The 27,285-nt window shown below is 60.2% G+C and overlaps 10 protein-coding genes across 11 annotated transcripts; 5 read left to right on the top strand and 5 right to left on the bottom strand.

Moving 5' to 3' along the window:
- Positions 1-15: 15 nt before the first annotated feature.
- Positions 16-1,185, top strand: mrpl8 (54S ribosomal protein L8, mitochondrial). The gene is made up of 2 exons (XM_047988156.1): positions 16-467; positions 581-1,185. Exons 1-2 carry the CDS (start codon positions 252-254, stop codon positions 980-982), a joined length of 618 nt encoding a protein of 205 aa, XP_047844148.1. The 5' UTR covers positions 16-251; the 3' UTR covers positions 983-1,185.
- UTP25 (rRNA-binding ribosome biosynthesis protein utp25) lies at positions 1,053-3,543 on the bottom strand. Its single transcript, XM_047988155.1, has 3 exons — positions 3,288-3,543; positions 2,524-3,228; positions 1,053-2,469 (listed from the first exon to the last, which is right to left on the bottom strand). Exons 1-3 carry the CDS (start codon positions 3,431-3,433, stop codon positions 1,167-1,169), a joined length of 2,154 nt encoding a protein of 717 aa, XP_047844147.1. The 5' UTR covers positions 3,434-3,543; the 3' UTR covers positions 1,053-1,166.
- Positions 3,544-3,711: 168 nt separating this feature from the next.
- On the top strand, positions 3,712-5,401 carry JDV02_006733 (uncharacterized protein). The gene is made up of 2 exons (XM_047988154.1): positions 3,712-3,983; positions 4,080-5,401. The coding sequence occupies exons 1-2, from the start codon at positions 3,876-3,878 to the stop codon at positions 5,094-5,096; spliced, it is 1,125 nt and encodes a 374-aa protein (XP_047844146.1). The 5' UTR covers positions 3,712-3,875; the 3' UTR covers positions 5,097-5,401.
- On the bottom strand, positions 5,318-8,906 carry JDV02_006732 (uncharacterized protein). Its single transcript, XM_047988153.1, has 6 exons — positions 8,091-8,906; positions 7,163-7,992; positions 6,759-7,103; positions 6,628-6,707; positions 6,236-6,576; positions 5,318-6,180 (listed from the first exon to the last, which is right to left on the bottom strand). The coding sequence occupies exons 1-6, from the start codon at positions 8,139-8,141 to the stop codon at positions 5,494-5,496; spliced, it is 2,334 nt and encodes a 777-aa protein (XP_047844145.1). The 5' UTR covers positions 8,142-8,906; the 3' UTR covers positions 5,318-5,493.
- A 226-nt stretch (positions 8,907-9,132) lies between these two features.
- On the top strand, positions 9,133-10,819 carry JDV02_006731 (uncharacterized protein). The gene is made up of 2 exons (XM_047988152.1): positions 9,133-9,794; positions 9,857-10,819. The coding sequence occupies exons 1-2, from the start codon at positions 9,580-9,582 to the stop codon at positions 10,506-10,508; spliced, it is 867 nt and encodes a 288-aa protein (XP_047844144.1). The 5' UTR covers positions 9,133-9,579; the 3' UTR covers positions 10,509-10,819.
- JDV02_006730 (uncharacterized protein) lies at positions 10,497-11,349 on the bottom strand. The gene has a single exon (XM_047988151.1). It carries the CDS (start codon positions 11,252-11,254, stop codon positions 10,616-10,618), a length of 639 nt encoding a protein of 212 aa, XP_047844143.1. The 5' UTR covers positions 11,255-11,349; the 3' UTR covers positions 10,497-10,615.
- On the top strand, positions 11,156-14,326 carry JDV02_006729 (uncharacterized protein). Its single transcript, XM_047988150.1, has one exon. The coding sequence runs from the start codon at positions 11,662-11,664 to the stop codon at positions 14,179-14,181; it is 2,520 nt and encodes an 839-aa protein (XP_047844142.1). The 5' UTR covers positions 11,156-11,661; the 3' UTR covers positions 14,182-14,326.
- Positions 14,327-14,385: 59 nt separating this feature from the next.
- JDV02_006728 (uncharacterized protein) lies at positions 14,386-17,994 on the top strand. Its single transcript, XM_047988149.1, has 3 exons — positions 14,386-16,873; positions 16,959-17,517; positions 17,689-17,994. Exons 1-3 carry the CDS (start codon positions 14,799-14,801, stop codon positions 17,782-17,784), a joined length of 2,730 nt encoding a protein of 909 aa, XP_047844141.1. The 5' UTR covers positions 14,386-14,798; the 3' UTR covers positions 17,785-17,994.
- A 339-nt stretch (positions 17,995-18,333) lies between these two features.
- JDV02_006727 (uncharacterized protein) lies at positions 18,334-22,779 on the bottom strand. Of its 2 annotated transcripts, XM_047988147.1 has the most exons (3): positions 20,505-22,779; positions 19,239-20,422; positions 18,334-19,165 (listed from the first exon to the last, which is right to left on the bottom strand). In XM_047988147.1, exons 1-3 carry the CDS (start codon positions 21,220-21,222, stop codon positions 19,094-19,096), a joined length of 1,974 nt encoding a protein of 657 aa, XP_047844139.1. In that variant the 5' UTR covers positions 21,223-22,779; the 3' UTR covers positions 18,334-19,093. The 2 variants fall into 2 exon arrangements, with proteins under 2 accessions (XP_047844139.1, XP_047844140.1); XM_047988148.1 differs by having other exon boundaries at positions 18,334-20,422.
- Positions 22,780-25,870: 3,091 nt separating this feature from the next.
- On the bottom strand, positions 25,871-26,209 carry JDV02_006726 (uncharacterized protein; the record flags this gene model as incomplete). The annotated part of the gene is made up of 1 exon (XM_047988146.1): positions 25,871-26,209. The coding sequence occupies one exon, from the start codon at positions 26,207-26,209 to the stop codon at positions 25,871-25,873; it is 339 nt and encodes a 112-aa protein (XP_047844138.1).
- Between the last annotated feature and the right edge of the window lie 1,076 nt (positions 26,210-27,285).

Raw genomic sequence — 27,285 nt, 5'->3', positions numbered from 1 at the left:
AAAAGGTCCGGGTGAGCTTTGCAGCCCGCGGCTCGTCAGGCTGGGCCTGGGCGGGTGGGCTGCAGTGCGGGCTCCGCCAAAAATTTCCACCACCACCACTGTCCAATCCCGGTCTCCGAGCCTCGCGACGACGACGACGACGACCCTGTGAACGAGGCTGCCGCTCAACTCAACTCAATCCCCGAAGCAGCGCCCCCCGTCGCCCTCCTTCCATCCATTGACCAGCAAAACTCCCACTCGCCGTACGCGTAATGGCCGGCGGCCTCGTCAAGTACCGGCACCTCAGCCGCAACTCGTCGGCGCGACAGGCCCTGCTGCGCGGCCTCGTCACGCAGCTCGTGCAGCACGAGCACATCCAGACGACATACGCAAAGGCCAAAGAGGCGCAGCGGCTGGCCGAGAAGCTGATAACGCTGGCCAAGAGGAACAATGAGCCCTGTCGGAGATCGGCCCAGGGTATTCTTTACGTACGGAAAGCCCGCAGACCACCCAGCACCATCATCACCACTTCCCCAAGCAGCACTCGGCGCCGCCGTTTTGGCGGACAACACACGGATACTGACCATCTTTCCCTTCGCAGACACCACACATCCTGCTTCCGAAGCTCTTTGGCGAGCTGCGGAACCGATACCTGCCCCGCGAAGGAGGGTACACCCGCGTGACGCGCACCGAGCCCAAGAACACATACGACCAAGGCGAGAGCGCCATCCTCGAATTCGTCGATGGCCCCAAGGACTCGCGCTTCATGATGACGGCCAAGGCGGTGGCCCGCGACCGTATGCTCGGCCGGCAGTCGACTCCCCTGACGAGGCAAAACATGAAGAAGGTGACGCAGTTCCGCGGTGAGGAGGACTTTGAGAACATGGTGCAGCGCTTCATGGGTTTGAAGACGGACGAGAGTATACCGAGCACAGCGGCCGTTGCTGCCGATATTGCACCAGAACCCGCAAAGACGCCCGAAGCTCCGCGACCGGCGAGGTGAGAGCAAGGCGGCTCGGAGGATGCCGGGGGTGCTGCATGGAGACTCAGTGTACAACAAAGACAATGTATATGTGCAATTTTACTACCATCATGATACGCCTATACCGGGGCGCCGCAGTGGCCGGCTACAATCCCTGCTCACTGGGGGATCGGGTGTCCATTAAAGACGCTATGCCATGATCTATCTAGATAAAGTCAAACGTGTCGCCGCGGTCTTGTATCATCTTGCCAGCTCTCTTGGAACCAGCGATTCTCTCCAACTTCATGACATCGTACTTGGAAAACATGACCCTCACTGTGCCCTGCCCCGGCTCGATCTTGAGATCTTGTTCGCTCTTGCTCAGGTAGTCCCCTGCGATCTCTTTGTAGAATATGGGGTTGTCGGGCAGCCCGTAAAATATGACTTTCTGGACGCCTCGGAACTGGTATCGGCGGAAGTGATGCGCGCGCTCCGTGTAAAGCAGCACGCGGTGCCGGCCAGTGAGGAAATGGGACCTGGCACGGGATGCCTCCGGAACATCGGTATATTCGGATATGGCGCCAAACGTGACACTGCTCATGGTTGGCGAGTTTGCAAAATAGTTGCGAACACGCACGAAGTCGAGGTATGACGGAACGAAGAGGAGGGTGCCGTTGGAGTCCTTTGCCCGCTTGACCAGCGTAGGCACGATGGCGGACACAAAGTACTCGAACCTCGCATCCGGGTCCTTGTCGACCGAGTGAGACTGGAAGCGGGAAAATGTCTGCTTGGCCTTGATGCCGAGTTGTTGGATGACACCGGGATACTCTGGCTGTAGTCTGACCTTGCCAGCCCAATTATGGCAGTGCATCCTCTGCAGCTCAGTGAGCTCAGGGGTATTGAAAGCCGACAGGATAATCGTCTGCCGGAAATATTTCGCCCAGTCCTCCAAGTACCAGCTCCGCACGCGACTAAAGTCACAGCCGTGCGCGTCCTTGGGTTGCAGGTTGAGGTGCTCAAAGATGTATTCGACGTGTTCCCAATTCTGCATGAGCAAGGCGTCGGCCTGATCGACGACGACCATTTCGATGGAGCTCAGGAAGTCAAAGTCTGTCTTCTTCTTGTCCTCCTCGGAACCAATGGCCATGCGCAGGCCAAGCGGGCTTGCAAACAGTATGTCCGAGTTGTAGAACTGGGCAAAGTATTTGATTGTCTTGCGTGTAAACTTGACTCCCAGGCGAAACATATCATCGTCGTTGCCCTCAAACAGCTCTCGGAAATCCTCTGGGCGGTCGCTGCCAAAGTTTGACTCCTTTTCGATGTAGGAGTCGTCGAACCGCTTGCGATTCTCTTGCTGATCTGAGCCGCAGAGGTCTCGGATGATGTTGACAATGCGAGCGCAGGAGTTCCTGGTTGGCAAGAGGAAGAGAACTTTTGGACGCGTAAAGCCCTGGTCTCTGAACTCAAGTTCTGTGTTTTCCCCGTCCTTGGCGAGCTTGTAGTTGTTCTTGATGACTCGGTCTCGCGTCCTGCGTCAGGGTAAGCAAAGGCTGCAAATGGTTTGCTGGCGGCAGGGAGCCTACTTGAAGACATGATTTAGCGCATGCAAGCAAACAGCTTTCCGCATACCCTCCGCATTCTTGGCTGTTCGTCCGCAGTGCAGAATATCTCTGTAGTCGAACAGGAGGGGCATGAGCGTCTTTTGTGTCTCATCCAACTTAGCAAACTTCTTCGCAGAGGTCTCCTTCAGCTTGTTCTTGAGCATAAAGTCGTCCAGACCGGACGCGGGTCGCGGTGCTTCCAAGTCGCTCCCAGGCCCCGGTGACATGAGGGTAGTGCGTAATGACTGCATCATGGTACGCTTTGTCGTCCATTGCTCGTCCTTGACCGCCTTGACCGCCTTTGCAGATGCTATCTCGTGTGCGTGGGCAAAGTGCGCATCGAATGGATCACTTGAGTCCTCTTCATCCTCAGAGTCCGAGTCATTTTCTGGCTGCTCGGCGGCGCCAGCGGCGGGGTCCTCCTCCTCCTCATCAACCCGATCGACGTCCTCGCCGACCACAGCTTCATCTTGATCAGACTCCAATTCGTCAGTCTCCTTGCGCGGTTCCGAATGTTCAAGCTTTCGCCTCTTTGCTTTCGGAGCACCAATTTCGTTGAAGCTTTGGAGCAGAGCCATATAGGGCCGCGCGGCGGGCTTCTCATCCTCGTCATCGTCGGACGCGATGTCGTTTAACTCTTCTGCTTGCTCCTCATCTTCACTCTCTTCGCTGAGCGAATCTTCCGATCTGCAGCGCGATTCGTCAATCTCCAATTCACAACCATGAAGGTAAGCTTCACGACTTACTCATCCTTTTCGGCCAGTCGGTCTCCATCAAACCTTCGAGTTGGTCCAAACCGACTTGACCCGCGACCGCGACCACGTCCACCACGTCCACCACGGCCGCGAGAGCCCCGGCCGCGGAAATTACCGCCTCTCCCTCGGGGAGGCATGTCTGATTATACAGGGTTGTATTGATGAGTTGAGATAACGGAATCTGTAAAAAGTAGTGAAAAGAATGCTTCACCATGCGCGCCCAAGTATTCACATGAACCCACGTCGTCGCAAAAAAAGTTGAAGCTTGAGCATGTAATTGGGAGGAACCAGTAAGTTAGCGGCGGAAAGCCACACAATGGTGGGGCAGACACGCCGGCTGCGCCACAGCCAGACTTATCGTGGCTTATCTAAGTGCGCACAACCCCAGGCGCGGGCGCCCGCCAAACCTGCAAATCACAAAATCGGCGAAATTTGGCGACATCGCGAGCCACCAGAGAGGGGACCCAGTTGCAACACCGGCGTCGCCTCAATTTTCACCTCCACACCCACCCGCGCCCTTCGCCCATCAGCCCCCAACGAACGCTCGTCGAACCGACGCACGCATTCTCCTCGCCCAGCATGGCCGCCGCTACAGAGCGCTTCATACATCTCGCGCGCCCGCTGGCTCACGGCAACGTGGGCATCCAGACCAACATTGCCCCGCTCAGCGTCAACATCCAGCCCCAGGTTCGCTCCCTACCCCTCCGCCTCCCCATGCCGACATATACCGACCCTCCTCCTTGAGCCTCGAGCTTCCCAGGACTAACTCTCGCGCGTTTGCAGGCCGTTCTCTCCATCCTCGACCACGCCGTGCGAAGGGACGTCCACGAAAATGCCCAGTCCACCCGAGTCATAGGCGCCCTGGTTGGCACCCGATCCGAAGATGGAACCGAGGTCGAGGTTCGCTCCTGCTTTGCCATTCCTCACACCGAGGAGCAGGACCAGGTCGAAGTCGACGTCGAGTACCAGAAGAACATGCTCGCCCTGACCCTGAAAGCCAACCCCCGCGAGGCTCTGCTCGGCTGGTACACCACGTCCCACGAGCTCAATAGCTTCAGCGCCCTCATCCAGAACTTCTTCGCCAGCCCCGAGACGGGTACCTTCCCCCACCCCGCTATCCATTTGACCATCTCGACCCAGCCCGGCGAGGACATCGAGACGAGATGCTACATCAGCGCCCCCGTGGCCGTCAACGCCGAGCGCGCCGCCGAGAGCTGCCTCTTCATCCAGGTGCCTCACAAGATGCTTTACGGCGACTCTGAGAGGAACGCCCTCGAGGCCATCGCTAGTGCGCAAGACAACGAGTCCCGGACCGCGCCCCTGGTATCAGACATTGAGGGACTCGGCCGGTCGATCGAGCAGACGCTCAACCTCCTCGACCGGGTCAGCGAGTGGGTCAACGGCGTCTTGGACGAGGATGAGGAGCCGAACAACGCTCTGGGGCAGTATCTCATGAGCGCCCTGTCCCTGGCGCCCAAGGTCGACGCCTCCCAGATTGAGCACGACTTCAACAACCACATCCAGGACGTGCTTATGGTCAGCTACCTGGCCAATACCATCCGAACCCAGATCGATCTGTCTCAGCGGCTGGCGACGGCGAACCTGACCAGCAACGAGAAGGATGGCGAGGGGAAGACGGATGGTGACAAGGGCGGTAACCAGCGTGGTGGCGGCGGGAAGCGAGGTGGCCGCGGCGGTGGTCGGGGCGGCGGCCAGCCGAGAGAGCCTCGGGAGCCGCGTGAGCCGCGCGAACCCCGAGAGCCCCGAGAGCCCCGGGAGCCTCGGGAGCCCGCGGAGTAGAGGGTGATACTTACATGGGCATTATTATTGATATGACGTGCAGGATGAATAGCCAGAGGCATTCTGCACCAAAAAGGCGGGAACTTGGTGCGTCCTGCAAGGTGTATGACACAGACACGAGGCTGGGGCACCGCGTTCAAACACAAATCATCACGGCGTTGCGGGCAAGGCGACATCTTTTGTGTCGTCTTCTCTGAGGACTTTTAGAAATGGGATTGAATCGTCATGCAGTCTTCATGTCCCCGGATATGTGTATCTCATCTAAGAGGAGGCCATGGCCTACAGGTTAAAAAAACATCAATGCCATTCATCCTATCCACCCGGTAACGCCAAGATGCTTGATCATGCCCTTTATACGCCGTTTCGGTGCTCGGCTCCGAACACCGCCCTGATGCTCCTAAATTCCAGCGGCTGGCTTCTGCGGCAGCGTGGCCGGGTTGCCGTAGGTGGGTAGGTGGCTATATATCTGATTCGCTACCACTGGCACGGCCGGGCGGCTAACAGCATGGGGCGGCGCGTTCTGGGGAACATGCTGGGGCGGCGGCATGCTCTGCATAGGTGGCGGCACATGCTGAGGCATAGGAGGGCCATGGTAGGAGGGTATGGAGTTGTTCGAGCCCTGCCTCGCCATGCCATATCCCCCGCCGTACGACGGGGGAACCGCGGGCTGATAAGCCGCATATGCAAGGTGAGGTGTCCCTATTTGGGGGCTCCCGTGATGAGACCCGGGGGCTGTGAAGGGGGGCTGTGGAGGCGGTATTGGGTGCATCGGGCTTCCGCCAGGGACGAAGGACTGCGTCTTGGGATTGAAGGCATGGTTCCTATTGTAACTGCCTGGGATGGGGTGCTGACTCTTAGGGTCGTTTGGGTTCGCATTCGCGGGCAGCTGTCCGTAAGCATAGGGGATACCCATGTGATTTTGAGCGGTAGGCGGTACCGAGCCCCTAGCTTGGTACGCCTGAGGCACAAAGCCTGGTTGCCATCCCTGCGGAACGGTAGCTTGTGGAACCGGCGAGCCATACGCCGTCATTGGGCTACCACTGGGCTGGTACCTTTGTTGGGGTGGCGGGGGCGGGGCATACTGCTGCTCAATCGTCAGTCCTAGGCATTCTCGGTGGAATGTAGAAGCAGAGACGAACCTGAGGCAGACCGTAGGCGGGATAGCTGGGGTTGTGACCCATGTTGGTCATGGCAGGATAAGCTGCGGGCTGTTGGGCATAGACTGGCGCAACTTGCCCGGGGAACGAGGGCGGTGGCTGCCCCGCGAACTGACTCTGGGCCGGAGCCATGAACTGGCCCTGCGGTTGCGGCACCCAAGTCTGCTGCTGAGGACCCCAGTAAGGCGTGTACAGATTCCTCGAGTCAAAGCTGTCTGAGTCGTCCCGACGTTGCTTGCCCACTTTGCCACGCTTTGCACCATTGGCTTTGTTGTTGGCAGACACGGAGCTCGTGCGCGACATGCCGCTCTCGCCGTCATTCTCTGTATATCGTTAGTAGATGGTTAATCTATGCCGAAGCCGACACCTCTTACCCTGAACACTGTTCTCTGAGCTGCCAAAGATTCGCTCTCGAGCCAGCTTGTACATCTCCTCCCGCTCTTCCCGCGACATCCTAGCGCCGGTCAGTGACTTGTCCAAGAGAGTGACTGGGGAGAGAACTTACTTTTCCTTAGCCACCGGCTGCTTCTCCTTGCCGTCTTTGCCATCGCTTCCAGACTCTGACGTAGGCTTCGAGGCGCTTGCGCTGACAGCGCCGCCCTCATTGTCTTGCCCGCGGCGCATGATCTTCTTGGGCAGCACGGCAGGGGGTGGGGTGCTGCTAGCAGAGGCACTCGATTGCGGAGCCATGGTGGCCAGAGATGGCGGAACTCTACAGAAAGGCGTCCTGAATATGCGGACGGATCCAATATGGGGTTCAAAGGAATGCGTCATGTGGTAATAGTCTGCCAACTTATGCGTCAACATTCGACAGAACGAGTTTGATGGAGGCAGGTCCATGTACGGCTCCCTGTTGCGCATTCATCGTTAGTTGAGGAGACCTCAAGGGAGAAAACGAAGAATACATACTTGGAGTCCTGTACAAAATCGATCACATCCTTCTCGAGCCGCAGTAGGAAGTAACGGTCCCTTGGGCTGGCAAGCGCGTCAAGCAACTTCTCGTCGGGTGCCTGGCGATATATGACGTTGAGAGCATCGGAAGAGCCTTCTGCGCTGAGCGGCATGGCCGGGTTAAGGGCTGGGGGGTGCTCCGATGTGGAACTCTGCGGCGTCAGGATGCCGTGTCCGAGTGGTCCAGTTGGAGGGTGCACCAATCTTTGCTCCGGTATGTCGCCGAGCTGAATGCCCCGAGCACGCGCGGCAATGTCTGAGCTCATTCGGGAACCAGCGATGAAAGAGCCACGGATTGAGAAGGCATCGTCGTCCTCTGCCGCGGCCTTGACACTGGCACTGTCGTCAGGGCGCAGCGACTCCTTCTCGTCCATAGCGAACGTTGTCCCTGAAGTGATGCTTTTGCCATCCAGGCTGGGTGGCTTTGTCCCGAGGTCTGAGCTTGAATCACATTTCTGCGACTCATCAGATCCGCTTTCCCTGCTGATGAGACCTCGCTGGCGATCCGGTGCGGAACTGCTCCCATCGACCACGAGACTGGGGACCTTTGGGCCAAGTTTCAGGTTGTGGAGTGCCGTCGAAGCATTATCGACATCTGCTGATTTGCCTCTTGGGGCCGTCGGGATGCCTGATCCAGGAAGTGAGGTAGGCTGTGAACGCGGCACCACAATGGGCGCGCTACTAACCACGATAGGTTTCATCGTGCTTGCTTCGTGCTCGACACTGGACGTGTGGTTGCTGCTCTGCCCTGCCGCCGGGAGAGCCTCTTTGGAGACGGATGCTGCCACCTGAGAAGGAGCGTCAGTTTCCATGGACATGACGCTGCAGACGGCTGAGAGTCGAATGTTTCGGGTGGTATTGCGGGAGGGAGGGAGTTGGGCCTTACTTTGGCAAATGATGGCCTGGGTAGTTCTGGAGAGACCTGCGCGCTCGCCATGACGTGGTGGGAATGGCCCGGGTATATATCCAATCACCCCAATGAAGCAACGAAGCAGTGCCTAGGGTATTAAAAGTCGACAGGGACGACGGCGGTCGACTGGCGCCGGGCAATAACTCGCGAGGGGAGGGGTCCGGTGAGGAAGTGACAGTAAAAGAATCGAAATCAAAAAGCAGAATCGATCGAAGAGGACCGGTGGGTTAAGGGCAGAGGACCGGTGATCATCGTCCTGGCGGAAAGGACATTTCGATGGATGGCGTGGGGTGTTGGGCTGCTTCTGGCTTCCTCGAGGATGCGATGGGGGCTGCTGCGTCGACGCCCGCGAAACCTGCAATCACCGAGATCAGGAGGGTGAACAGGTGGCAAGCGCAGAACAAACGCAGATGCGGACCGAACGACGCAGGAGAGCGACGAGCCGACGATGAGGCGTGGGTGGCAGAGACGAGGTCGCGATGGGGTAGTAGGGGAGGGGAGGAGGATTGCTTGGAATTCTTGGTTTGCGATGGACGGGGGGGGCGTGGGCGAGCGGGAGAGAGGCCGTGCGGCGACTTACAGCAGCGGTGCTGCCAAGAACTCTCAGGGGCCGTGGGGGAGGTAGAGAGCCTGACGGAGGATACTGTTGTCCAACGGAAGGGCTCAAGCCGATGCCATCAGGACGGGTCGACGGGGGGGACGACGACAATGCAATGGGGGAGGACGGATTGATGGATGGACGACGGACGGCGGGAGGGTCAGCCAGTAGGTCAGTAGGTCTGTAGCGGGTTGGTTCACTGGAGTGCAGTGCAAAGCTCAGCTCGGAAATGACCTAGCGCCGGTAGATTCCCGCTTTGTCCCTCCTGTCAGCCAGCTCTCGGTCACGAGCGAAAATGTGCATTTGTGTGGCTGCTTATGTAACCCTTGTGGGTCTTCTGCTCAGGCGGCGAACGCAGCGCTGGCTGCTGCGACTGCTGATACTGCCGCTACGTGCTACTGCTGGGTCCCGCTGGCTGGGGCAGCACCAAACAGGATCACTGTGTCAGTCCGCGGCAGCCGATTGGCATCGGCTGGTTCGCCTCATCTCAACGGGATCCCGTGTTACATTAGAAAGGCGCCCACCTGATTTCGTCCCTCCTCGGTTCGTATCCGAGGCGGCTGGCGATCTCGTACCGCAATGTAGCAGCCCTCTGCAGCCACATGACGCCCTCGCTCATCTAACGACCTGCGGTCACGTGACCACCGTGCCTTTCGCTTTGTCCTGTCATGATGTACACTTAGTTGCGCTCATTGGCAGACTCAACACACGCAGTGGCTCATCATTGCGAGGCTTAAAGAGCTTCGACCGACGCCCCAAAGTTTTCTACACTCGTTTTACAAAGAATTTTTGTCAGCCCCTCTCAACTTTATTGCTCCGGAGAACGTTTTTATTTCTCTTCATCCGCGTCAAAGTAGCTGACCCGCCATGTTCTCCCGCGGCCGCTCAGGCCCGTCACGGTCGACGCCCGCGAACGTTCTCTGCCAAAAGTGTCTCAAGCGAGGCCACTACTCATACGAGTGTAAGGCCTCGACGCAAGAACGGCCCTACGTTGCGCGGCCCTCGCGCTCCCAGCAACTGCGGAACCCCAAGCTGCAACCAAAACTCGCCAACACTAGCCTCGAGCCTATCGAACAACCAAAGTCAGTGCAACCGCTTCCCTCATCAATAGCAAGTAGCCGTGAAACTGACGTCTTGCGTATAGGAAGGGAATCGCGGACCAAGAGCTGGCCAAGCGGGAGGCGGAGCGCGAAAGGAAACGGGAGCGGGATGAGAGGGACGACGAACTCTTGAACTCCCCTAAGCGGCAACGGTCAGCGTCTTTAGGCTCGGTATCAACAGTCTCCACCAGATCATCCCGCCGCTCAGAGTCCCCTGGCCGACGGCCGCGCTCACCAACACCGGAGCGTCGCAAGCCCGTATCGGACCTCAAGGCTCAGGACAGAGCGAGACCGCGGGCGCGCAGCTATAGCAGCAGCGGTAGCTATAGTCGGAGTCCGTCACCGCCGCCGCGAAAACGCGAGCCGCCGTTGGCCCGCAACAGCCGGTCGCCAACTCCGGAGAAGTCTGGGCGACCGTACCGGGTCCGCGACGACGATTCCCGTCCACGGGCCAGAAGGGAATCTGTCAAGTCTAGGGATTCAGCCGGGCCGCCTCCTCGCAGGCAGTACTACTCAAAATCGCCGGAGCCGGAGCCGAGACGGGGTGGCGAACGAGGCCGTCGGGACCCTTCACCAAGTAGCGGCTACAAGGCTGGGGGAAGGACTCAAGCTCCCGAGCCACCGAGGGAGCGCAGCTTGAGTCCATTTAGCAAGCGACTGGCATTAACGAGAGGAATGCAAGGAGGCGGTAGATGATTGGGTATCAAATTACGTTCGAACCAGATGTATCCCCAGTCTCCGGCAGACTGAACGCCAAACCCAAGATGCAAAGCAAAACAATGTAATACGGCTTGTGCCCCCCGTCATGCCAGTAGAGCCTCGTCCTCCTCCCGCTCGCGTTTCTCCTCCTCTTCCTCCTCTTGTTGCCGAACCCGCAAGCCTTCGACAAGAGCGACACCGTCCATGCCTACCGCCTCCCCGTCGGCGCTCCCATTGGCAGCGGCGCCGCTCTTCTGGGCCGCCTTCTGGGCCCCAGATATCCTCTCCCGCACTAGCCTCGCAATCGCATTATCGGTTCGCACGTTGAGAACCGCCATCTTCTGTTCGAGGTTGCGCTTGAGATCCCAATTAGGCTTTTTGGGTTGGAGCTTGAACAGGTCGATGGCCTTTTCCTCCTGCGCTTCCTCGAGGGCTTGTCTGTTGACCTCGGCCTCCACCTCGGCGGCCTGCTCTTCCAGCGTCGGCTGCGAATGTCCCTCGTTGGGCATGACGTCAAAGCCAAGCTTGGGGCCTTTGGTCTCGAAGTCATAGTTGCGGCCCGAGAGGTGCTGCCGCACGACGTCCGGCTCGTCGGTGGTGAGATGCGCGGGAGCGTGGTGGTCGTCGGCTTCCGGCGAGGCGACCTCGTCGTTGGGCTGTTTTCGCTTGAGGCCTCTGAGCTGGGCCAGGCGAGCCTTGCGGTCTTGCGCCGCGGCGCTGAGGTTGTTGAGCGACGACGACATGCTGGGCGGGCCTTGTCGCGCGGCGGGCGGTGCGGTCGAAGAAAACCGTGAACTCGACGGTCGTCTGCGCAGAGGTGTCCACGGTCTTGGGAGGTTTGCGCGTTGGTGGGGCAAAACTGAGAGCCACCTCAGTTGAGCCTCCATGCGTTTTACAGTGCGCTCAGTGGGTCACTCATGGGTGGAGCGGCTGGAGCCCGTGTGCTGCGGCGCGGGTGCGGACGCCAGCGGTGGCCCCTGTATCCGGGCGGGACGTCAATTATGGGTGCCGCAGAATTATTCGTCGCGACTTCCACAACTCCAACATTCAACGGCCGACGTTCGCGGCCGCACCACAACTCTTTTCAAGCACCCCCGCGACTTCGCACGATGAAGGCAGCCTCTATCTGCCTGGAAGTGGAGCCCCTGAGATGATAACGGCTCATTTCCCTCGCCATGGCTTTCTGAGGCTGCCGCCTACCGTTCCAAAACTACACCAGACGTCTCCCGCGCAACAAGTGCGACACTTTATAGGATGGAGGCCCTGCCTCGCGCCTCGCGCGGCACAAGAGCTGGATATTGGGGGTCGGCAATATTGGAGAGATTTAGGCGACAGCAATGCGCAGGCGCCTACAGCAAGTCGCCCGCCTCCTAAGTTATCGAATCGACATCCCGATGACGAAGCTCAGTTCGCCGAACTGCCCCGAGACAACAAATTCGCGTACACCACCGACTCAGGGGGTGCTACCGTTGACGGTAGCGCAGACCACAAAGGGCTCAGAACAAAAAGCCAAGGCCCGAGCCAGTCTCTTGGCCGCAAAAAAGGGCCAGCGGATCGAAAGCCCAGTATCAGTGATAGTCGAGTACCTGTTGCGGCTAGGGATTTTGCAAGGCTCGATTTGTCGGGCCACGGCCGTTTAACGGCAGAGAGATGGAGCCAATTCAAAGAACAGCAACTCATATACAAACAATGGGGATACGTCCGTCACCAATATCCAAAATCCGAGGTGGTTCAAGCCAGGAGGGACTTTAGAACCTGGAAGGTGAAGTTGCAGAAGGTCCTGGAGCCGATCGAGCCTTCTTCGTGGCCGTGGCGTGAAGAAGGAGCCGTACTGTTCGAGCTAGAGTCAGCGGCAGCCATGCGCAAAGTCTGGGAGTCTCTCGACGTGGAACAGCGACAACGCAAGTGGCCGTTGATGATGCTTTCAACAATGCACCGCCGTCCAGAAAAGTCCAGGCTCGTCCTCGAAGCTACATTGGACTCATTGCCTCCTGGATATGCGATACATGATGTCCTGCTCTTCGTCACGCGGCGGATGAACCTCGATGGCGTTAAATCATCGAGAGAACGGACAATCGAGGCAGAGGAAGTGCTTCACCTCGTGAGCAAGGTCATGGAGGAGACTCCGGCGGGGCATGTCCCATTCAGCCAGAGGACCTTTGGGCTGCTCGCCCAGAAACTCCCAGTTGAGCAAGTGGAGGAGCTCTACAGCATCGTGGAGAGGACCGGGCACAGGATGCACACCAACACCCTTCTTCAGTTTGCCCGAAAGCTGGCCACCGATATGGCTTACAAGGAGACTGCATTTACCATCCTCAAGAACCTTGCGGACGACGGGCTCGATCTGAATGACGTGAGGATGGCGAGCGTCGTCACGATCCTCCTGCACTGCAAGAACAACAGCGACAGCGTCTCGCAACAGAAGCATCCCTTCTCTCCCAAGGATGCTTTGCAGCAGCTGGTGGAACGAGGGTTTGCGCCGAACGTTGTGACAACCACGGCCCTGCTCGACACGCTCTGTCAGCAAGGCGAAGTCGAGGAAGCCATTCGGCTGGCCCTCTTATTCGCCGAGTGTGGCGTGCAGCTGGACACCAAGGCGTGGTCGACGGTGTTTCGCGGGGCAAAGAGCAGTCTCAAGGTGGTCAATCTTGTCAAGGCACTCGACGTTGCGAGAGCAGCTGACGCGCCATTCGTGGATGTTTTGAACAACGCACTCCACAGCGTCTTTTACTTTGCAGAGATGGAGTCCCGCGAGAAGAGACACCGCGCACCTAGGGCTCTCCCCATCTTTATGCCCATGCTGCAGGTGTATGCCAAGAAGTTTAATCTCGAGCCACTGCAGTGGTGGCTTCCTGACTCGCTACCCTTGATGCTCTCGCAGACGTGCTCAGGCAAAGAAATCACGTCGCTCGAGGGCCAGCACCGTCGGACATGGGACTTTCAATACTCGGTACTGCCCGTCGTTGACAAGCTCTTCTCAGCCGGTGACGAAACGAAAGTGCAGGCCAACTCGACAACGGTCGCCATAATGTTGAGGGCGTACATCAAGAGTCTGCAGCAACCTTACGACCTCATGTCCTTCTACAGCTTTTTCAAGTCGAGACTGGAAGAGCAGGCGAAGAAGGAGGACTCCGCCAACCGGCTCATCAAGAGTCAAGGTAGTCTGATACACGACACGCTAATAATGGCCATGACGGAACATCGAGGCTTGTCGCGTCAGGCGCTTCAGGTCTTTGGCGACATGCTAAAGGACAACCTCAAGGCAGATCCCGCAGAGGGAGACAAGGCACACGTGCAGGACGGCAGCCGCGTGACGACGACGCCGATCCACCCCACGCCAAGCGTGCTCACTTTCACGATACTGCTGAGGGGGTTGATGAATGGCAGGGACAGGCTTCTCGCGCAGCAAGTGATCAAGGTGATGCAAGAGCACGGCGCGGAACCGAACCTGGTGACGTGGAACACGCTGGCCAAGGGGTACGCGTCGATGCAGGACATTGCGCGGACGGTGGCGACGCTGCAGGACATGGAGGCGGCGGGCTTCAAGCCGGACGCGTTTACGTTCAAGGCGTTTGGGAAGCTGAGGGACCAGGTCAAGGCGCTCAAGATGATGGAGCACATCATCGACACGAAACGGAAGAAGATGGCTAGCGAGGACATGTATCAATAAGGGGCTCGGGGCGCAAGCGCACATGACGATACCACGGATATAGACTTCTTGTACAACGAATCTCAACCCATTTGCACGACGACGGGCGATGGTGGCTGAAGTATTCGTACCAAGTTGATTGTGCCGCAGTTGGTTGGGGTGTGGGAATGAGACGAGGAAGGGAGGAGGAGGAGGAGGAGGAGGAGGATGAGGAGGAGGAGGAAGGGGGGGGGATGCGGGTATTGGCTGCTAACCCCGACTAGCTCCGAAAGGGTGAACGTCGAAGCAAAAGGTACTTGGACGTGCTGACCAGCGTCTGGACGCGACTCGATTCGCCCATCTAGACGGCAGCTGGCATTCGACTTTTATCTTACGATGCCGATGCTCGGCCCTCCGAGCCGGATGAGAATCAATCGACCGTCAGATAGCAACGGCCGCAAGATTGAAATGGGCGACTGAGGACCCAGTCATGCCCTACTATCGCTGACACCGTCGTCGAGCTCATACGCCGCCGCATCGCCTCAACTGCTTCTGACGAGAAACAGGGCGAAGCTTAGCAGTGGTCACAAAGCACCATCGTCGTCACCCTTTAGCCACATTCGCGCAGGCCGCGGGTATCGTCCCCAGTCAGTTTGAGAATGCCCAATCCGGGTCTCGCGCCCTTCACGACCGTGTTCCGCGCCGGCGGCGACGCCCCGCGGCACCGCGTGCGGCGCAACCGCCTGGCCGTCTCGTGCACGGCCTGCCAGCGGCGCAAGTCCAAGTGCGACCGGCGGCATCCCTGTGGCGCCTGCGAAAAGCGCGGCGATGCCGAGGCATGCCACTTTGGGGGCACTGCTGCGATGGCGGCAGCAGGGTCTCAGGCTGTGACGGGCGGTGGACGGGGAGTGGGAGCGGGACGACGACGGGAGGTGGCGGGTGCGGCCAGGGCGGCGCGGAGAGGCCTTACGGGGAGGACCGAGGTGCAGCTGCGACTGAGCCGTCTCGAGGAGATGGTCAAGGATCTGGCCGACGTCAAGGCCGCGCGCGGGCAGCAGCAGCAGCAGCAGGCTGGAGGGGAGTCGCTCAGTAATGGTGACGGCGCGGCGAGGAGCTCCGGGCCACCTGTCCCGAGGCATCACCGCATCGTCTTGATGGACGAGGCCGACGATGATGACGACGTCGTTGGGCACGGCGACTACCACGGCGCGACGTCGTGGACAGCGCTCGTCGACAGCATCCACGACATAAAGACACTCCTCTGCCAGAACGACAGCGACGACGACGAAGACGACGATGCCGGGTCAGCAGCAACAGCAACAGCAGACGACGTCACCGTCTCGCGGCGCCTCCCCGCCATCGGGCCCGAGTGTCACGACGTCCTCTTCCCCGGCGTGCGGCCCGTCAGCGTGGCCGACGTGATCGGAGCGCTGCCGGCGCGGGCCGACGCCGACCGCCTGCTGGGGCTCTTCTTCAACGCAAAGTTCATCTCCAAGCCGTTCCTGCACGCGCACCAGTTCCGGCGGCGGTACGAGGCGTTTCGGGCGGAGCCGGCGTCGGCGCCGATTCTCTGGGTCAGCATCATGTTTTCGGTGCTGTCGGCGGGCGTGACGGTGGCCAGGGCGCGGGACTCGAGCCTGTTTGCGCGGCTGAAGCAGCAGCAGCAGCAGCAGCAGCAGCAGCAGCAGCAGCAGGACAAGGAGAAGCAGGCGTCGTCCATCTCCGACCACGACGATGTCAACCCCGAGGTGGCATACCGCTTCAAGGCCGCGCAGTGCCTCGTCGCGGGCAAGTACCTGCGGGCGCGCGCCCTGTCGGTCGAGGCGCTCGTCATGTACGCGCACTGCTGCAACATCCAGCAGCACGACTCAGACTCGACGCTCTGGAGCCTGTACGAGGTGGCGGTGCGTCTCGCGCAGAAGCGTGGCTACCATCGTGACGCGGCGCGCATCGGGCTGCGCCTGACGCCCTTTGAGGCCGAGATGCGCCGCCGCACCTGGTTTATGGTGCAGTCGGCGGACCTGCTCTTCTCCTTCCAGCACGGCGTGCCCTCGTCCGTCGACGACGGCCTCTGCGACGTCGCCCACCCGACCAACCTCGCCGACGAGGACTTTGACGAGCACTCGGACCCCCTGCCGCCGCCGCGCGCCCCCGTCGACCCCCTGCCCATCCTCGCATACGTCGTCAAGTCGCGCCTGTGCCGCCTCCTGCGCCGCGTCGTCCGCCTCACCCTCCGTCCGGACCCGGGGCCGCCGCCGTACACTCGCGTCCGGGAGCTGCACGCCGAGCTGGCCGCCTGGCACGACTCGATCCCCGCCTGCCTGCGCGTCCGGCCCGTCCGCGACACGGCCTTTACCGACCAGAACTACACCATCATGCACCGCCTCATGCTGGAGCTCATGTACCTCAAGTCGCTGTGCATGCTGCACCGCCCGTTTCTGACTGTAGTTGGTGGTGGTGGTGGTGGTGGTGGCGACGTGGACGATCACGAGAATCATGGCGGCAACAACGAAGACGACAACGACAACGCCGACGACGGGCCGGCCTACTCGCGGCGCGTGTGTCGCGAGGCGGCCGTCCGCCTGCTCGAGCTGCACCTCGACGTCGACGCCGCCATGCGGCCCGGCGGCAGGATGCACGAGGACCGCTACATGGTCACGAGCCTGACGTACCACCACTTTCTGCTGGCGGCCATGGTGCTGTGCCTCGACCTCAGCGAGTCGACCGACTACAGGTAAGAGAACAAGCGGTCCCCCCTTTCTTCACCGTATATGAGCGATGAACATGTCTGTGTGGTCGCTTACACCGGGAAACCACAGCTTCGAAGACAGAACCAGTCGCACGCGCCTCCTCCACGCCATCCACGCCGTCTGGTCCGCCCGCGCGGCCACCTCTCGCGACGCCGCCCACGCCTCGCGCATCCTGCGTGCCATCCTCAGCCGTGTCGAGACGCCGCCGCCGCCACCGCCCGGCGATGCCTCGACCTCTTGCGCGTCAGTTAGCCCCTCCGGTGCGCTCACCGCCGTCGACGCGTCGTCCTCGTACGCGTCGTCCTCCACCTCTACCATGGCCATATCTGCGGCGGCCTCCTCCACAACCACCACTCACACCAGCCCCGACATCACGGCGAGCGGTGTCAACGCCGTCGCCCCGGCGATAATGTCCGAGGACACGTCACCTGCCGTCCTCGGCGGGGACGAGGTCGCGGCGGCCCAGCATGCGGCCCTCCCTCCGTCTCCCCACCAACAGCAGCTGCCTCCGCCTGCGCCGCCTCAGTATGACTACGGCATCATGGACGTCGACGTCGACTATCCCGTCAACTTTGACGAGATGCCCCAGCTGGACACCTTCTTTTCGAACCCCGGCGGCGTCGACTGGGTAAGCCTCCCTCCCTCTTACTCCTCCCCCCTTTCCCCCTTTGTGTGTCTCCTCTTGGACAGCCCACGCACCCGCAAAGCACCTTCAAAAGTGTAGAAAAACAAAGAACCTAGAACCCCTCCCGCCGCCGGCCACAACCCCGCTAACGCGTAAACACCAAAACCCTCGCAGCACTCCATCGACCAGTTCCTCCGCCTCAACCGCCCTATGTCGGACACGGACAACGTCGACGACGACACCACCGGCCTCGCGTTCGCAGGCCCCTGAGGATGATGTCACTCCCCGTGGAGGAGGAGAGAGAGCCCTTGACATGCACCGCACCCCTCCTTACTACCTACCCCCCACCCTCCCGTCTTTCCTCCCCCTCTTCATGCTCCCCAAGTGTCCCAGTGTGTGAGAAGACCATGGTCCCTCACTCACCCACTTATTCCCGGCCGCCTGGCCTCTTGTCCGCGCGCGCGCGCGTCGCAGCAACGAAAAAAAAAAAAAAAGCATTGGCGGCACCATAGGCAACCAGGTGATAAGACACATCACGACGGTGGCGGCGGACATGCGGCCAGCTGCGTCCAGCACTCGTCGCGCCTGGCCGTTGGTCTGGGTCTGGTCTGGGGGCCCAACCTCGGGCCCCTCGCCCCTCATGGCCGGCCGCAGGGACCGGCGGCCAGGCGGCGACGCTAGGTATACACAAACAAACAACTTACGTACATATGTAGTAGACACATACAAAGTAGTCACATGCAGCACAATATAGCAGCACGTTTGGCAAGAGCACAGCCAGACCGTCATTCAAGGCCATGGCGCACGCGCGACCAAAGTGCCAGAAGACTCTATTACTCTCTGCATGCACACAAGCAAAGTCACAGACGGGCGGCCACCTCGGCCCAAGGGGCAACCCCGTCTCGAACTGCTATTACTTTCACATGTACATACCACCGCATGCATATGCTTCGTACAAAGTGCAGTGTTACACAATCGGCATTAGCATTGCTCGTCACATCCATCAGCGCTTCTCACATGTACCCATGATCCATGATCCGTGCCGTCGCCGCCGCCCGTCCTCCCGGACACACATCATTGCCGTCGGTGAACGGAAAATCGACTCCGCCACAAAAGGTATCATACCGACGCTGCCTCTCCGTCTGGACCCGCCGCCTCGTGGCGACCGGCGCCGCAAAAACATGACAAAAATGAAACCTCCCTCCCCGACACCTGGCAGCCTCTTGGCCGTCCTTCGACTCAATCCAGCCCAGACAACTGATGAATGACTTCTTCGAGTCGTTCAGAAGCCAGAGCCGGACAGCAACGAAAACACTATGTAAAGAAAAAAAAATATATCAGGTGGGCGTATGAACAAGGACGCTCGGCTTTTTCTGTCGTCGAAATACATGGTACTCTGCATCCTTTTGGCAAATGACTTGCGTTCTTCGCATGGCCGTCGCAGACCAACAATGTCCGCTAGATTATTGTACAAAATCAACACGTTGGGCATGCATCGTGGGTATCATGAAACGAGATGAGCATTGTGGTGGCCGACTATGCGGCCACCTCGGCGCCAACCAACTGAACCAGGGTGCTGCTATGGCGCATTGCCGATGCCACGCAGGACGCGTGCTGGATTACCAGCTACGACGGTGAAGGGAGGGACGTCCTGCGAGAGGCCGTAAGCTACATTGGTCACACCATAACATTGCGCTGCGTGGGGGCAGGGCATGACAACAAACCTTGGTAACGATGGAACCGGCGCCGACGGTGCTGCCCTTTCCGATGGTGCGGCCCGGCAAGATGATGGCACCCCCTCCTATCCAGCAGTCCTGCGCAATCGTGATGCCCCGGCCAAACTGAGGTCCTTGGCCGCCCTGCCTCTTTTTGGGGTCCGTGGGGAGAGAAGCTGTGAAGATGCTCACGTTGGGCCCAATGACGCAGTTGTCGCCAATCTTAACCTCGCAGACGTCGTTGATAGTGCAGTTGCGCCCGATAACGACGTGGTGGCCGATGGTGATGTTGTAGCCGTAGTCGCACGTAAAGGGCGTCTCAACAGCAACATGTCTGCCCACGCGGCCCACGTTGGTGACGGGCGAGGCCTCGGTGGGAGAAACCCGCACGGGATCACGAGGTTGCAGGATCTCGAGGAAGAGGCGGGCTCGTTCGTCGGGCGAGACGCCATGCGTCGGAGGCGTCGTCAGGTTGTTGAAGCGCCAGCACGCAACGGCGCAACGCTCACGCTCCAGACACAACTCCTTGTCGAACGGGTAGTAGTGACGCCCAGAGAGCATCTCCTCCTTCTGCGTCCGTCTCTGCGGGTACTGGGCGTGCGAGAGCGCCAGCTGGGCGGCCACTTGCGCGTTCGATGCTGGAGGCGGCGGGTGCGGCGGCGTCGGGCTGCTCGTCCGTGTCGGATGCAGGATGTTGATCTGCGGCAGCGAGTTGCCCGGGTGCGGCGTCTCTGGCTCACTCCGGCTCAGGTCGTGCAACGGAGGCACTCGCTGATAGTCCTTGGCCATTCTGTCTCCAAACGACGGCGGTTGCGTGTTTGCGCTGACGGGTGTAGGGAAGGCGTTGCCCGGCGTGTAGGGGATGGCAGAGAGTTTGTTTTCGGGACTGGTGACGGAGGCGCTGGCCAGCGTTGATGCAGTGGGCCGGTCGTCGTCCGAGATGACCAGAGGCCGGCCTTGTGGCGGGTCTATCCGCAGTGCCTGGCCGCGGTAGTGCGGCAAGGGTTCCCTCTTGACCGGCTGGGCCCCGTATGCACCATGCTGCGGCATGCCATAGGCACCCGGTGGCACGTAGCTGGGGTCCTTGGATTCGAGCGGTATCGCCGTCGACTTGTTGTCCGCCTTTTGCCAGCCGGGGCCTCTCTGCGGCGGGTAGCCCGCGCAGAGGAAGCCGCCTCGGATGCAGTTACTGCCTGCGACGCCGTCAGTTGAGTCCTTTGCTTCTCTCCAATGACACGGGCTGCCCTCGCTGTCCTCCTCCGAGGCCAAGCTTACATTCTGGTTTCTGCTCGTCACACTTCTTCTTGCGCTTGCGGCAAGTCAGGCACCCAGTTTTTGTCCGGTTGCTAAAGTTTCGCTTGCGCTTCTTGGGATCGTGCTGGAGCATAGAGTCCCGCCCGTGCTCTGCCCCGTACGGGCTGTACGAGACCATGGACCGGTCCTCGGCATCGGGGCTGGTCTGGCTGTAGTCGCTGTGGTCCATCTGACTTGTCGCTCTCCGCAATGCCTCGCCAATCTGCTCTTCTGTCTGGCCTTGAGTTGGCGTAGATGAGTTCGCCTGCCCTTCGTAAGAACCTTTGTCATCCTGCCAAGACGAGTCCTTATCGCGCCGTTCGTCGTCGTAGTGCCGGTACTCTCGTTTCAGCAAGTCGTATGAATGCCGAGAATCGCCAGTAGTTGGTGCTGTCGCCGTATCCGGCGTCCTTTCCTGTACCTGCTGCTCACGCCGAAGCTCGGCCGAGTCTGAACGCTTGCGCTTGTGCGCTCCATCCGCCTGAGCATAGCCCGTGGGCTGGTTACCAGGTCTATCCTGGTCCCTCCATCCGTCCTTGCGGTTGACGACTTCAGGAGAAGCCCGAGATCGGTGCGTGGCGGAGCTCTGAGGTCGTTCGTCAGGCGTGCTGCTCTTATCTGCCCCGTCACTGGGCTTGGTGGTCGTGGAAGCATCGGCCGCCTTGGGCGAGGCGCCGTTGAGGGCTGTGAAGCTGGACATGACAGGCCGTCCTCGCCGTTCCGGAGACCGCTGATGAGTGTGCTTTCTTGTTGGAGTGAGAGATTATGTTGCGCGGCTGTATACTGTTCAAAGACAGCAGGCCTTTTTCCACCAGAAGATTCAATAGTGTTTCGCTTGCAATGCTGCCAAGGCCGAGGTTCGCGGTCTGATCAACAAGTCGAGACAAGACACTCCCAGTCATTAAAACTCAATCCGATGCGCCGAGGGATTGCACGCCGTCAAGTCGTCACACGGCGTTGCGGTAGACGGCCTTGCAGCGCCGCCTTATTGCTCGTCTAGAGGGACCAGCCCGGACGTGAACAACGCCAAAAAAAGAAGGGGATACTGGCACAGCGAAAGCCGCTGCCCGCAGCCCTTTCTTGTAAGACTTGTAATGAACAAGGCAACCACAGTAAAGGTACGGCTTATCGCACGTTGTCAGTAGGCTGGCGGTTGCGCAATTGGCGGCACGCCCAACTTGGTGGTGACGCTATCACGGGCGTCCGCGCTTGACGTGCTTAGGAAGCCCGCCTCTTCCTTTTTTTTTTTTTTGGCGCGCGATTATGCTCTAGGCTGGGGGGGTCTGTCGCGCCTGTTTTGGTAGTGGGGATGGCGGTCTGTATTTGTGCCTGGGGAGTGAGCAAACGAGGGTGAGGGGCGATTGTGCCTCGTCGCAGACTGGGCAGACACTTAATAAGGCTGGTGCAGCAGCAAGGCGCTCTGCCGGGACGGTGGTGGTGGCACCGAGTAACAGACAGACCAGACAGGGAGCGGACGGGGCGGGTCTCGGGTTGAGTCCGTTCTCGTACTTCGTACTCTGTAGGGAGCCGGCCCTTTTTGGTGTCGGTCGCTGTGGTCCTCGTCACCGTGTACTGCTGCTGGTCGTCTTCCTCCTGTCAGATGCTATAGCCGGGCAGCGCGCACAGCAGCTGACAGTCGCGGCAGGTGAATGCGCGAGTGCCGGCGAGTGCTGGTCGCGATGCGCGAGAACCGGGCAGCAGGTAAAGCGCGAGCGAGCGCGCAGTTTGTAGGAAGCGTGGCGTCGGGTGCGGCCAGAACAGGGACGGCCCCGTGAGCGTTGCACTTCTCCGGGAAATCCAACGCAGCAAAGCTGAGATGTGAGTGAGATGCGCCGCCGTTGGGTGTCGCCAGCGCGCAAGGGTCGCGAACTGGGCACGACTCCGCCCTTGAGCGTGTTGGCGTCGAGACAATGTCTGGGGGAGGGCGAGGCCACGCTCGAGCGTCCGAGTCGACGCTGCTGGTTCAAAGGTGAAGCAAGCGAGGCGAGAGAGAGAGAGAGGGCTCGCAGGTTTGAGCGGGATGATGTGGAGGACGGGGGAAGTCGGCGAGGATAAGGGTCCGGACGACCTAAGATGGAACGAACGCACAGAGGCTGTTCAGGTTTACGTCGGCCGGCCGCCGTTGTGCTTCGCTCACACTTGCCTGCTCCGGGGGGCTTCGGCATCGGCGTCAGTGTCGGGCAGCTCAGGCGCCTCGTTGTCGACGTCCCAACCGCAAGGTTACAGTACGCAAGAGGTACCAGACGCAGGCGCGGGCACCAAGGCAAGCTAGGTAAGCAGCCGACGACGACGAGAAAGCCAGGGGGGACAGGGGCAGGGCAGTACCTGAGTACTAGCTGCTAAGGCAAGATGGAAGAGAAGGCACACGCCACCGCTGCACCCCCGGGCCCCGGGTGGAGGGGACCACGACGGGGGCATGAGAACGAGGCGCGAAGCTTGGAGAGAGACAGGGCAGGCACAGCCAGGCACAGATGCCTGCCCACGACTGTAAAGCTATGGTACCCCGTTGTACACGGGCGCACTTGCCTTGCTTGCTCGCTGCGGGCTCTCGGCCAGGCGCATGCCGGATGCCTACGTATAGGTACCTTCCTGTCTCCTCCTCACCCATGCCTTCCTTCCTTGCTTGCTTGCGCCGCTCCTTGTCTTTGCCCGCTCGGCCTACCCGTTGTTGCCGTGGACGAGCGAAAGGGACCGAGACGAGACCGCACGGGAGCGTCCCAAGCTGTCGCCGCTGCTGCCCGCCACCTTGCGCCAGGCTAGGCGGCGCCGTGCATGGCTGGCTGGCTCAGGTGTGGGCAGCCTGCCGTCGCTCCTGTAAGTCCTGTCCCAACCCCCACCCCCCTCAGTCGCCATGGGCCGCCAGGCGATCGCTTAGCCCGGAAGCCGCGCCTTTTCGCACATCGTGGGAACCCCCCGTCCCTGCCTGCCCGCCACGCTGCGCGCCTCTTCCATGCTTCATCCCCCTCCAACTGTCGGGCGGCATGGCGCTTCGGCGACTGGGGCACAGGGACCTTGGCCCTGCCAGCGCCCCCCCCTTCTTCCTGTCGGGCTGCACGCCTTTCGCGCGCGTGGGTGGGCCACGTCGTGGGATGGCTTGAGGGGGCGTGCGTCTTCTCGATGTCTCCGTCGCGCTTCTGCCACAAGACTCCTTATTGCTCTGGCCTTGACAGACTGCTGGAAAGTCACTGACCACTGCCACCCGCCGTAGTAAAGCCGCAACTTAGAGCAAAGGGCTCCTGTAGCGCGCCGTTGACCAACGGCAACAGACCATCATCCTAGCCTCGCCGTGGGTGAGTCTCGTCCCCGAATCACGCCGCGTTGCACATGGCACAAAGTCAGCCTCACTCATTCCACCAACACCGCCGTTGCCTTGCTCGTTTGTCCTGCCGTCTTCGCTCCTCATCTCGTCTCGCTTTGGGGCGACCTTCGTCTGGCGGTCTGGCACCAAGTCGTGCTAGATGCGCATCGTAACTGCAGCCGGTGACTACGGGCCCATGAGCCACTGCGTGTGATATCATCATCAAGGCGCTTACAGGGCTGCACCAGCACCAAAGGTGAGCCACTTTAGTTCGCGGCTGGGGATGGGGTGGGTGACGGGAGCCGCGAAACGAGCCAAGCATGGCCCCTTCAGAGACAGTCTGTGCCAACCCCCCCCCCCCCCCCCCCCCCGACACAGGCAAAGGAACATGTGCTTCCGTTCATCCTAACTGTGCACGTACGTGCGTACCTGTAATTTGTCGGTGCCTTCACCACCCACCGAGTGGCCTTTATCGGTATGTCTGCCAGAAAGCCTGCGAACAGGGTCGGATAGAGAACGACCAAGTCAGGTAGTATCTGTCGCGATGACGGAAGCGAAGACACAGATCCGCACACCGGGCCGCCGGTGGACCGGGGGCGTGGCCGCAGCAAGCGGTGCTGCCGCGAGCGCGACACCGCCGCAGCTGACTCCACTCGCGTCTCTGGCCCGACTGACATTGTAAGCCGACTTGTCAACCTCCAAGGGTTGGGCGGCCATTTCAGCACCTTCATGTCGTGCGTGCCTGCTTGCGTGGCCATCGTCAAACTTCGCCGTTGCCGAGGTGGATACTTTATGTACCAACCTCTCGCTCGACAGCAGTACTGCGTACATGTATTTCGGACCCGACTGCGACAGCGGCCAACGGCAGTTGTTGGTCCGACCGGACTGTGTTGGTTGTCACAGATCACATTCTCCTCGCGATCTTCGACCCAGACGCCAGGTGCCGGACAGCTTCCGCCAAGTCGCCCGCGCGAAGCACTCTCACTCTGCATCTTACATGGTGCGTCTCCGATGAGCTGCAAGTCAAGCAGGGGTCCGTCCAGCTTCGTGCGGCCCAGACCTCTTTTGCTCCAAGGTTCGGCCAAGCCGTCTTCTCGGGCTCTTCCTAACCCAGTTCAACGCGTGCTGTTGGTGAGCATCACCGACAGTGACAGCTGTGGTTGCGCTTCCGGTCGATCCTATTCTTGCCGGAACCAACAGCCCGCTTTTTCACCCACGGCATGTACATAGTATTATTCCATTCCCATGGGTGTCGTCGCTCGTCAAGCACGAGATTCCCGTGGTCAACGGTGGCTCTGTCGTACAATCGTTCCCACGGGCTCCGGCCTTCTTACGGACGATACAGTAGGCCATCGCCCCTTTGTGGCATTCCTCTACCTCCCCCCTTCGGCTGCAAGTCAGTCTCCGCCGGTAATGCCACAACAGCCTGCCTGCGGGTGCATTCCGACTCCTCAACGTGGGGCCGTGCCGTCCGTTCAAGTGATCAACGCTCCGCGCCGACCATTTTTGCTTGGCGTCATCGGTTGACAGATGGACATGCTATACTGGTAGTTCTGCGCTCCATTGAACAACCTCCACGCGAGACAAGGGATTTCCTTCGGCGGCTGGTAGCATAGGGCTAGGATGACGGGGGCAGACAGCTCGTAGAATGAGCCTGGGGCTTTATCCGGTCCGCGCTTGCAGTATTGTTCTGTAGCGACAAGACCTTGCGCCCCAGACTTTAGAGGCTGCGCCGCATCTGCGCGACTGGGCGCACCCTGGACCAGCGTCCTCGAGCTGTCGCAAAACACCCCCTTCCATCTCTTCGACAAGACCGACGGGCATCTGACCTTCTTGTCCCTCGTCGCTCTGGCGGCCGCAAGCCGCAGATGTGTTTCCAGAGGGCTGCGACGGCAGGTTTCAAGGCTGAGGGCCGACCAATGGGTGTGACGCCAACAGGGGTCTCTTGTCGCCCGACGTAATGTCGGTTTAACGCCGCGTCTAACATGGCCGCTTCGTATCGCCGCCGCGGGTCACTCGCGGCTGTGCCAGGCCGCGCACGCTAGTCTCCTCAGACCTTGCGCTCATCCAGAGACGCCAACTCGGGTTGGAAGACCAGGTCCGAGTGGTTAGCTTGGCATGCCCAAAGGCCTGGGACACCCACGACGGAACCAGGCAGGGTGGAAACCGAGTCATCAGGCCGTTGGAGCTGACGGTCCAATGCAATTCGTCGCAGAATGCGCCGTACGTTACGCGGCACATACTGTAAGTCATCGTCAGAGCCCACTTGCAACCACGCACCAATCTGGTCTGAGTTGGGGTCCCCAGGGCCAAGAGCAAGTTGGCGAGGGTCCGCAATGGAGAGCTCCCGGCCAAGAGCTTCGCAGCCCGTGCAAAACAACCGAGGCATAGAAATTGAACAGGATCGGGGTCCGACCTTGACATCAAGCGGCAAGCTCTTCACTAGAAATTGGATCAATTAGCCATTGGTCGCCAGTAAGGGTCTCTCGGGTAGTTGTGTCGCTTGGCCATGTCCTCCGTAAAAGGGTCGCAGCCGGCACTTGGCCTTGGTGAAGCACTGGGCGTCCTCAGCCGTCGGTGGTGCCGAGAACGGACCGCCAGTGGTGCAAGTCATCCCGTCAGCACGGGCCTTGGTGCAGCGCTTGTTCCAGGCATAGTTTGCAACGAGTCCAGACCCCCTACCCTGCCTCGCACGGCTGTTGCCGCCCCAAGACCGCCTTCCATGGGGCTCCAAGCGCCGAGGCGAAGGTCGCTAGGCTCGATGGGTCCATTTCTATCAACGCGGCATGGCTCTTCAAGCCGTCACGCGGTCACGTTGACCTGGAGGAATCGCTGGTGCACCAAAAGAGATGACCGTGCGGTCAGAAAGAGAGATGCCTGGGGTCGCACAGGAATTGCGCAAAGGCACAGCTGCTCCCGACTCACCGCCTGTACCCGGCGTTTGAGCAGCGACACTGCCCGGACGGGCAACGGCGGTCCTCGCCAATGCTGGACCGAGCTCATTGGCATGGCGGGATCTTTTGCTGGGCGCCGTGGTCCTCGTACACGGCCCAGCAGCCACCAGCCGATCTGCCACCGTCACCGTCGTGGCAGTGGGCGTTGACTCACTTTTACTGGTTATCTTGAAGCACAGCCTCCCGCCGCGCCCGTGGTTTTTTGAGCTTCAACCTCGTAACGCAACGAGGGACATTTGCGCAAATATGACACTTTTTGGCAAATGGCTGGATGGTCAACACAGGACCGACCGCGACCAGTATCATCCGCAGCCCCGATTGGGAATCGTGGTCCGTACAAGGCGGCTGAAGATCGTCGGCGGCGGAGCTTAACGCCGGTCGCAACAATATGAGTATCGACAAGGGTTCAACACAGTCGCCCCGTCTAGCTCGGACAGCCAGGCGGCTCCTTGGAACAGAGGCTGGCAGCGAACCCAGCGCCTTCCAGACGCAGGTCATACACAGTACTGTC

Source organism: Purpureocillium takamizusanense, chromosome 6, assembly GCF_022605165.1.
Source record: "Purpureocillium takamizusanense chromosome 6, complete sequence".
NCBI lineage: Eukaryota > Fungi > Ascomycota > Sordariomycetes > Hypocreales > Ophiocordycipitaceae > Purpureocillium > Purpureocillium takamizusanense.
This window is presented reverse-complemented; position numbering and strand designations above follow the sequence as displayed.

Excerpts from the sequence above, each read along its gene's own strand:
- mrpl8 (XM_047988156.1), top strand. The coding sequence starts at position 252 with ATGGCCGGCGGCCTCGTCAAGTACCGGCACCTCAGCCGCAACTCGTCG. Across the intron at positions 468-580 it reads CGGCCCAGGGTATTCTTTAC|ACACCACACATCCTGCTTCC; the intron begins GTACGGAAAGCC and ends TTCCCTTCGCAG.
- UTP25 (XM_047988155.1), bottom strand. The coding sequence starts at position 3,433 with ATGCCTCCCCGAGGGAGAGGCGGTAATTTCCGCGGCCGGGGCTCTCGC. Across the intron at positions 3,229-3,287 it reads CGACTGGCCGAAAAGGATGA|ATCGGAAGATTCGCTCAGCG; the intron begins GTAAGTCGTGAA and ends ATCGCGCTGCAG. Across the intron at positions 2,470-2,523 it reads GCGCTAAATCATGTCTTCAA|GACGCGAGACCGAGTCATCA; the intron begins GTAGGCTCCCTG and ends ACCCTGACGCAG.
- JDV02_006733 (XM_047988154.1), top strand. The coding sequence starts at position 3,876 with ATGGCCGCCGCTACAGAGCGCTTCATACATCTCGCGCGCCCGCTGGCT. Across the intron at positions 3,984-4,079 it reads GCGTCAACATCCAGCCCCAG|GCCGTTCTCTCCATCCTCGA; the intron begins GTTCGCTCCCTA and ends GCGCGTTTGCAG.
- JDV02_006732 (XM_047988153.1), bottom strand. The coding sequence starts at position 8,141 with ATGGCGAGCGCGCAGGTCTCTCCAGAACTACCCAGGCCATCATTTGCC. Across the intron at positions 7,993-8,090 it reads CCAGGCCATCATTTGCCAAA|GTGGCAGCATCCGTCTCCAA; the intron begins GTAAGGCCCAAC and ends GCTCCTTCTCAG. Across the intron at positions 6,708-6,758 it reads CAGCCGGTGGCTAAGGAAAA|GATGTCGCGGGAAGAGCGGG; the intron begins GTAAGTTCTCTC and ends GACCGGCGCTAG.
- JDV02_006731 (XM_047988152.1), top strand. The coding sequence starts at position 9,580 with ATGTTCTCCCGCGGCCGCTCAGGCCCGTCACGGTCGACGCCCGCGAAC. Across the intron at positions 9,795-9,856 it reads GAGCCTATCGAACAACCAAA|GAAGGGAATCGCGGACCAAG; the intron begins GTCAGTGCAACC and ends TCTTGCGTATAG.
- JDV02_006730 (XM_047988151.1), bottom strand. The coding sequence starts at position 11,254 with ATGTCGTCGTCGCTCAACAACCTCAGCGCCGCGGCGCAAGACCGCAAG.
- JDV02_006729 (XM_047988150.1), top strand. The coding sequence starts at position 11,662 with ATGATAACGGCTCATTTCCCTCGCCATGGCTTTCTGAGGCTGCCGCCT.
- JDV02_006728 (XM_047988149.1), top strand. The coding sequence starts at position 14,799 with ATGCCCAATCCGGGTCTCGCGCCCTTCACGACCGTGTTCCGCGCCGGC. Across the intron at positions 16,874-16,958 it reads AGCGAGTCGACCGACTACAG|CTTCGAAGACAGAACCAGTC; the intron begins GTAAGAGAACAA and ends GGGAAACCACAG. Across the intron at positions 17,518-17,688 it reads ACCCCGGCGGCGTCGACTGG|CACTCCATCGACCAGTTCCT; the intron begins GTAAGCCTCCCT and ends AAACCCTCGCAG.
- JDV02_006727 (XM_047988148.1), bottom strand. The coding sequence starts at position 21,222 with ATGTCCAGCTTCACAGCCCTCAACGGCGCCTCGCCCAAGGCGGCCGAT. Across the intron at positions 20,423-20,504 it reads TGACGAGCAGAAACCAGAAT|GCAGTAACTGCATCCGAGGC; the intron begins GTAAGCTTGGCC and ends ACGGCGTCGCAG.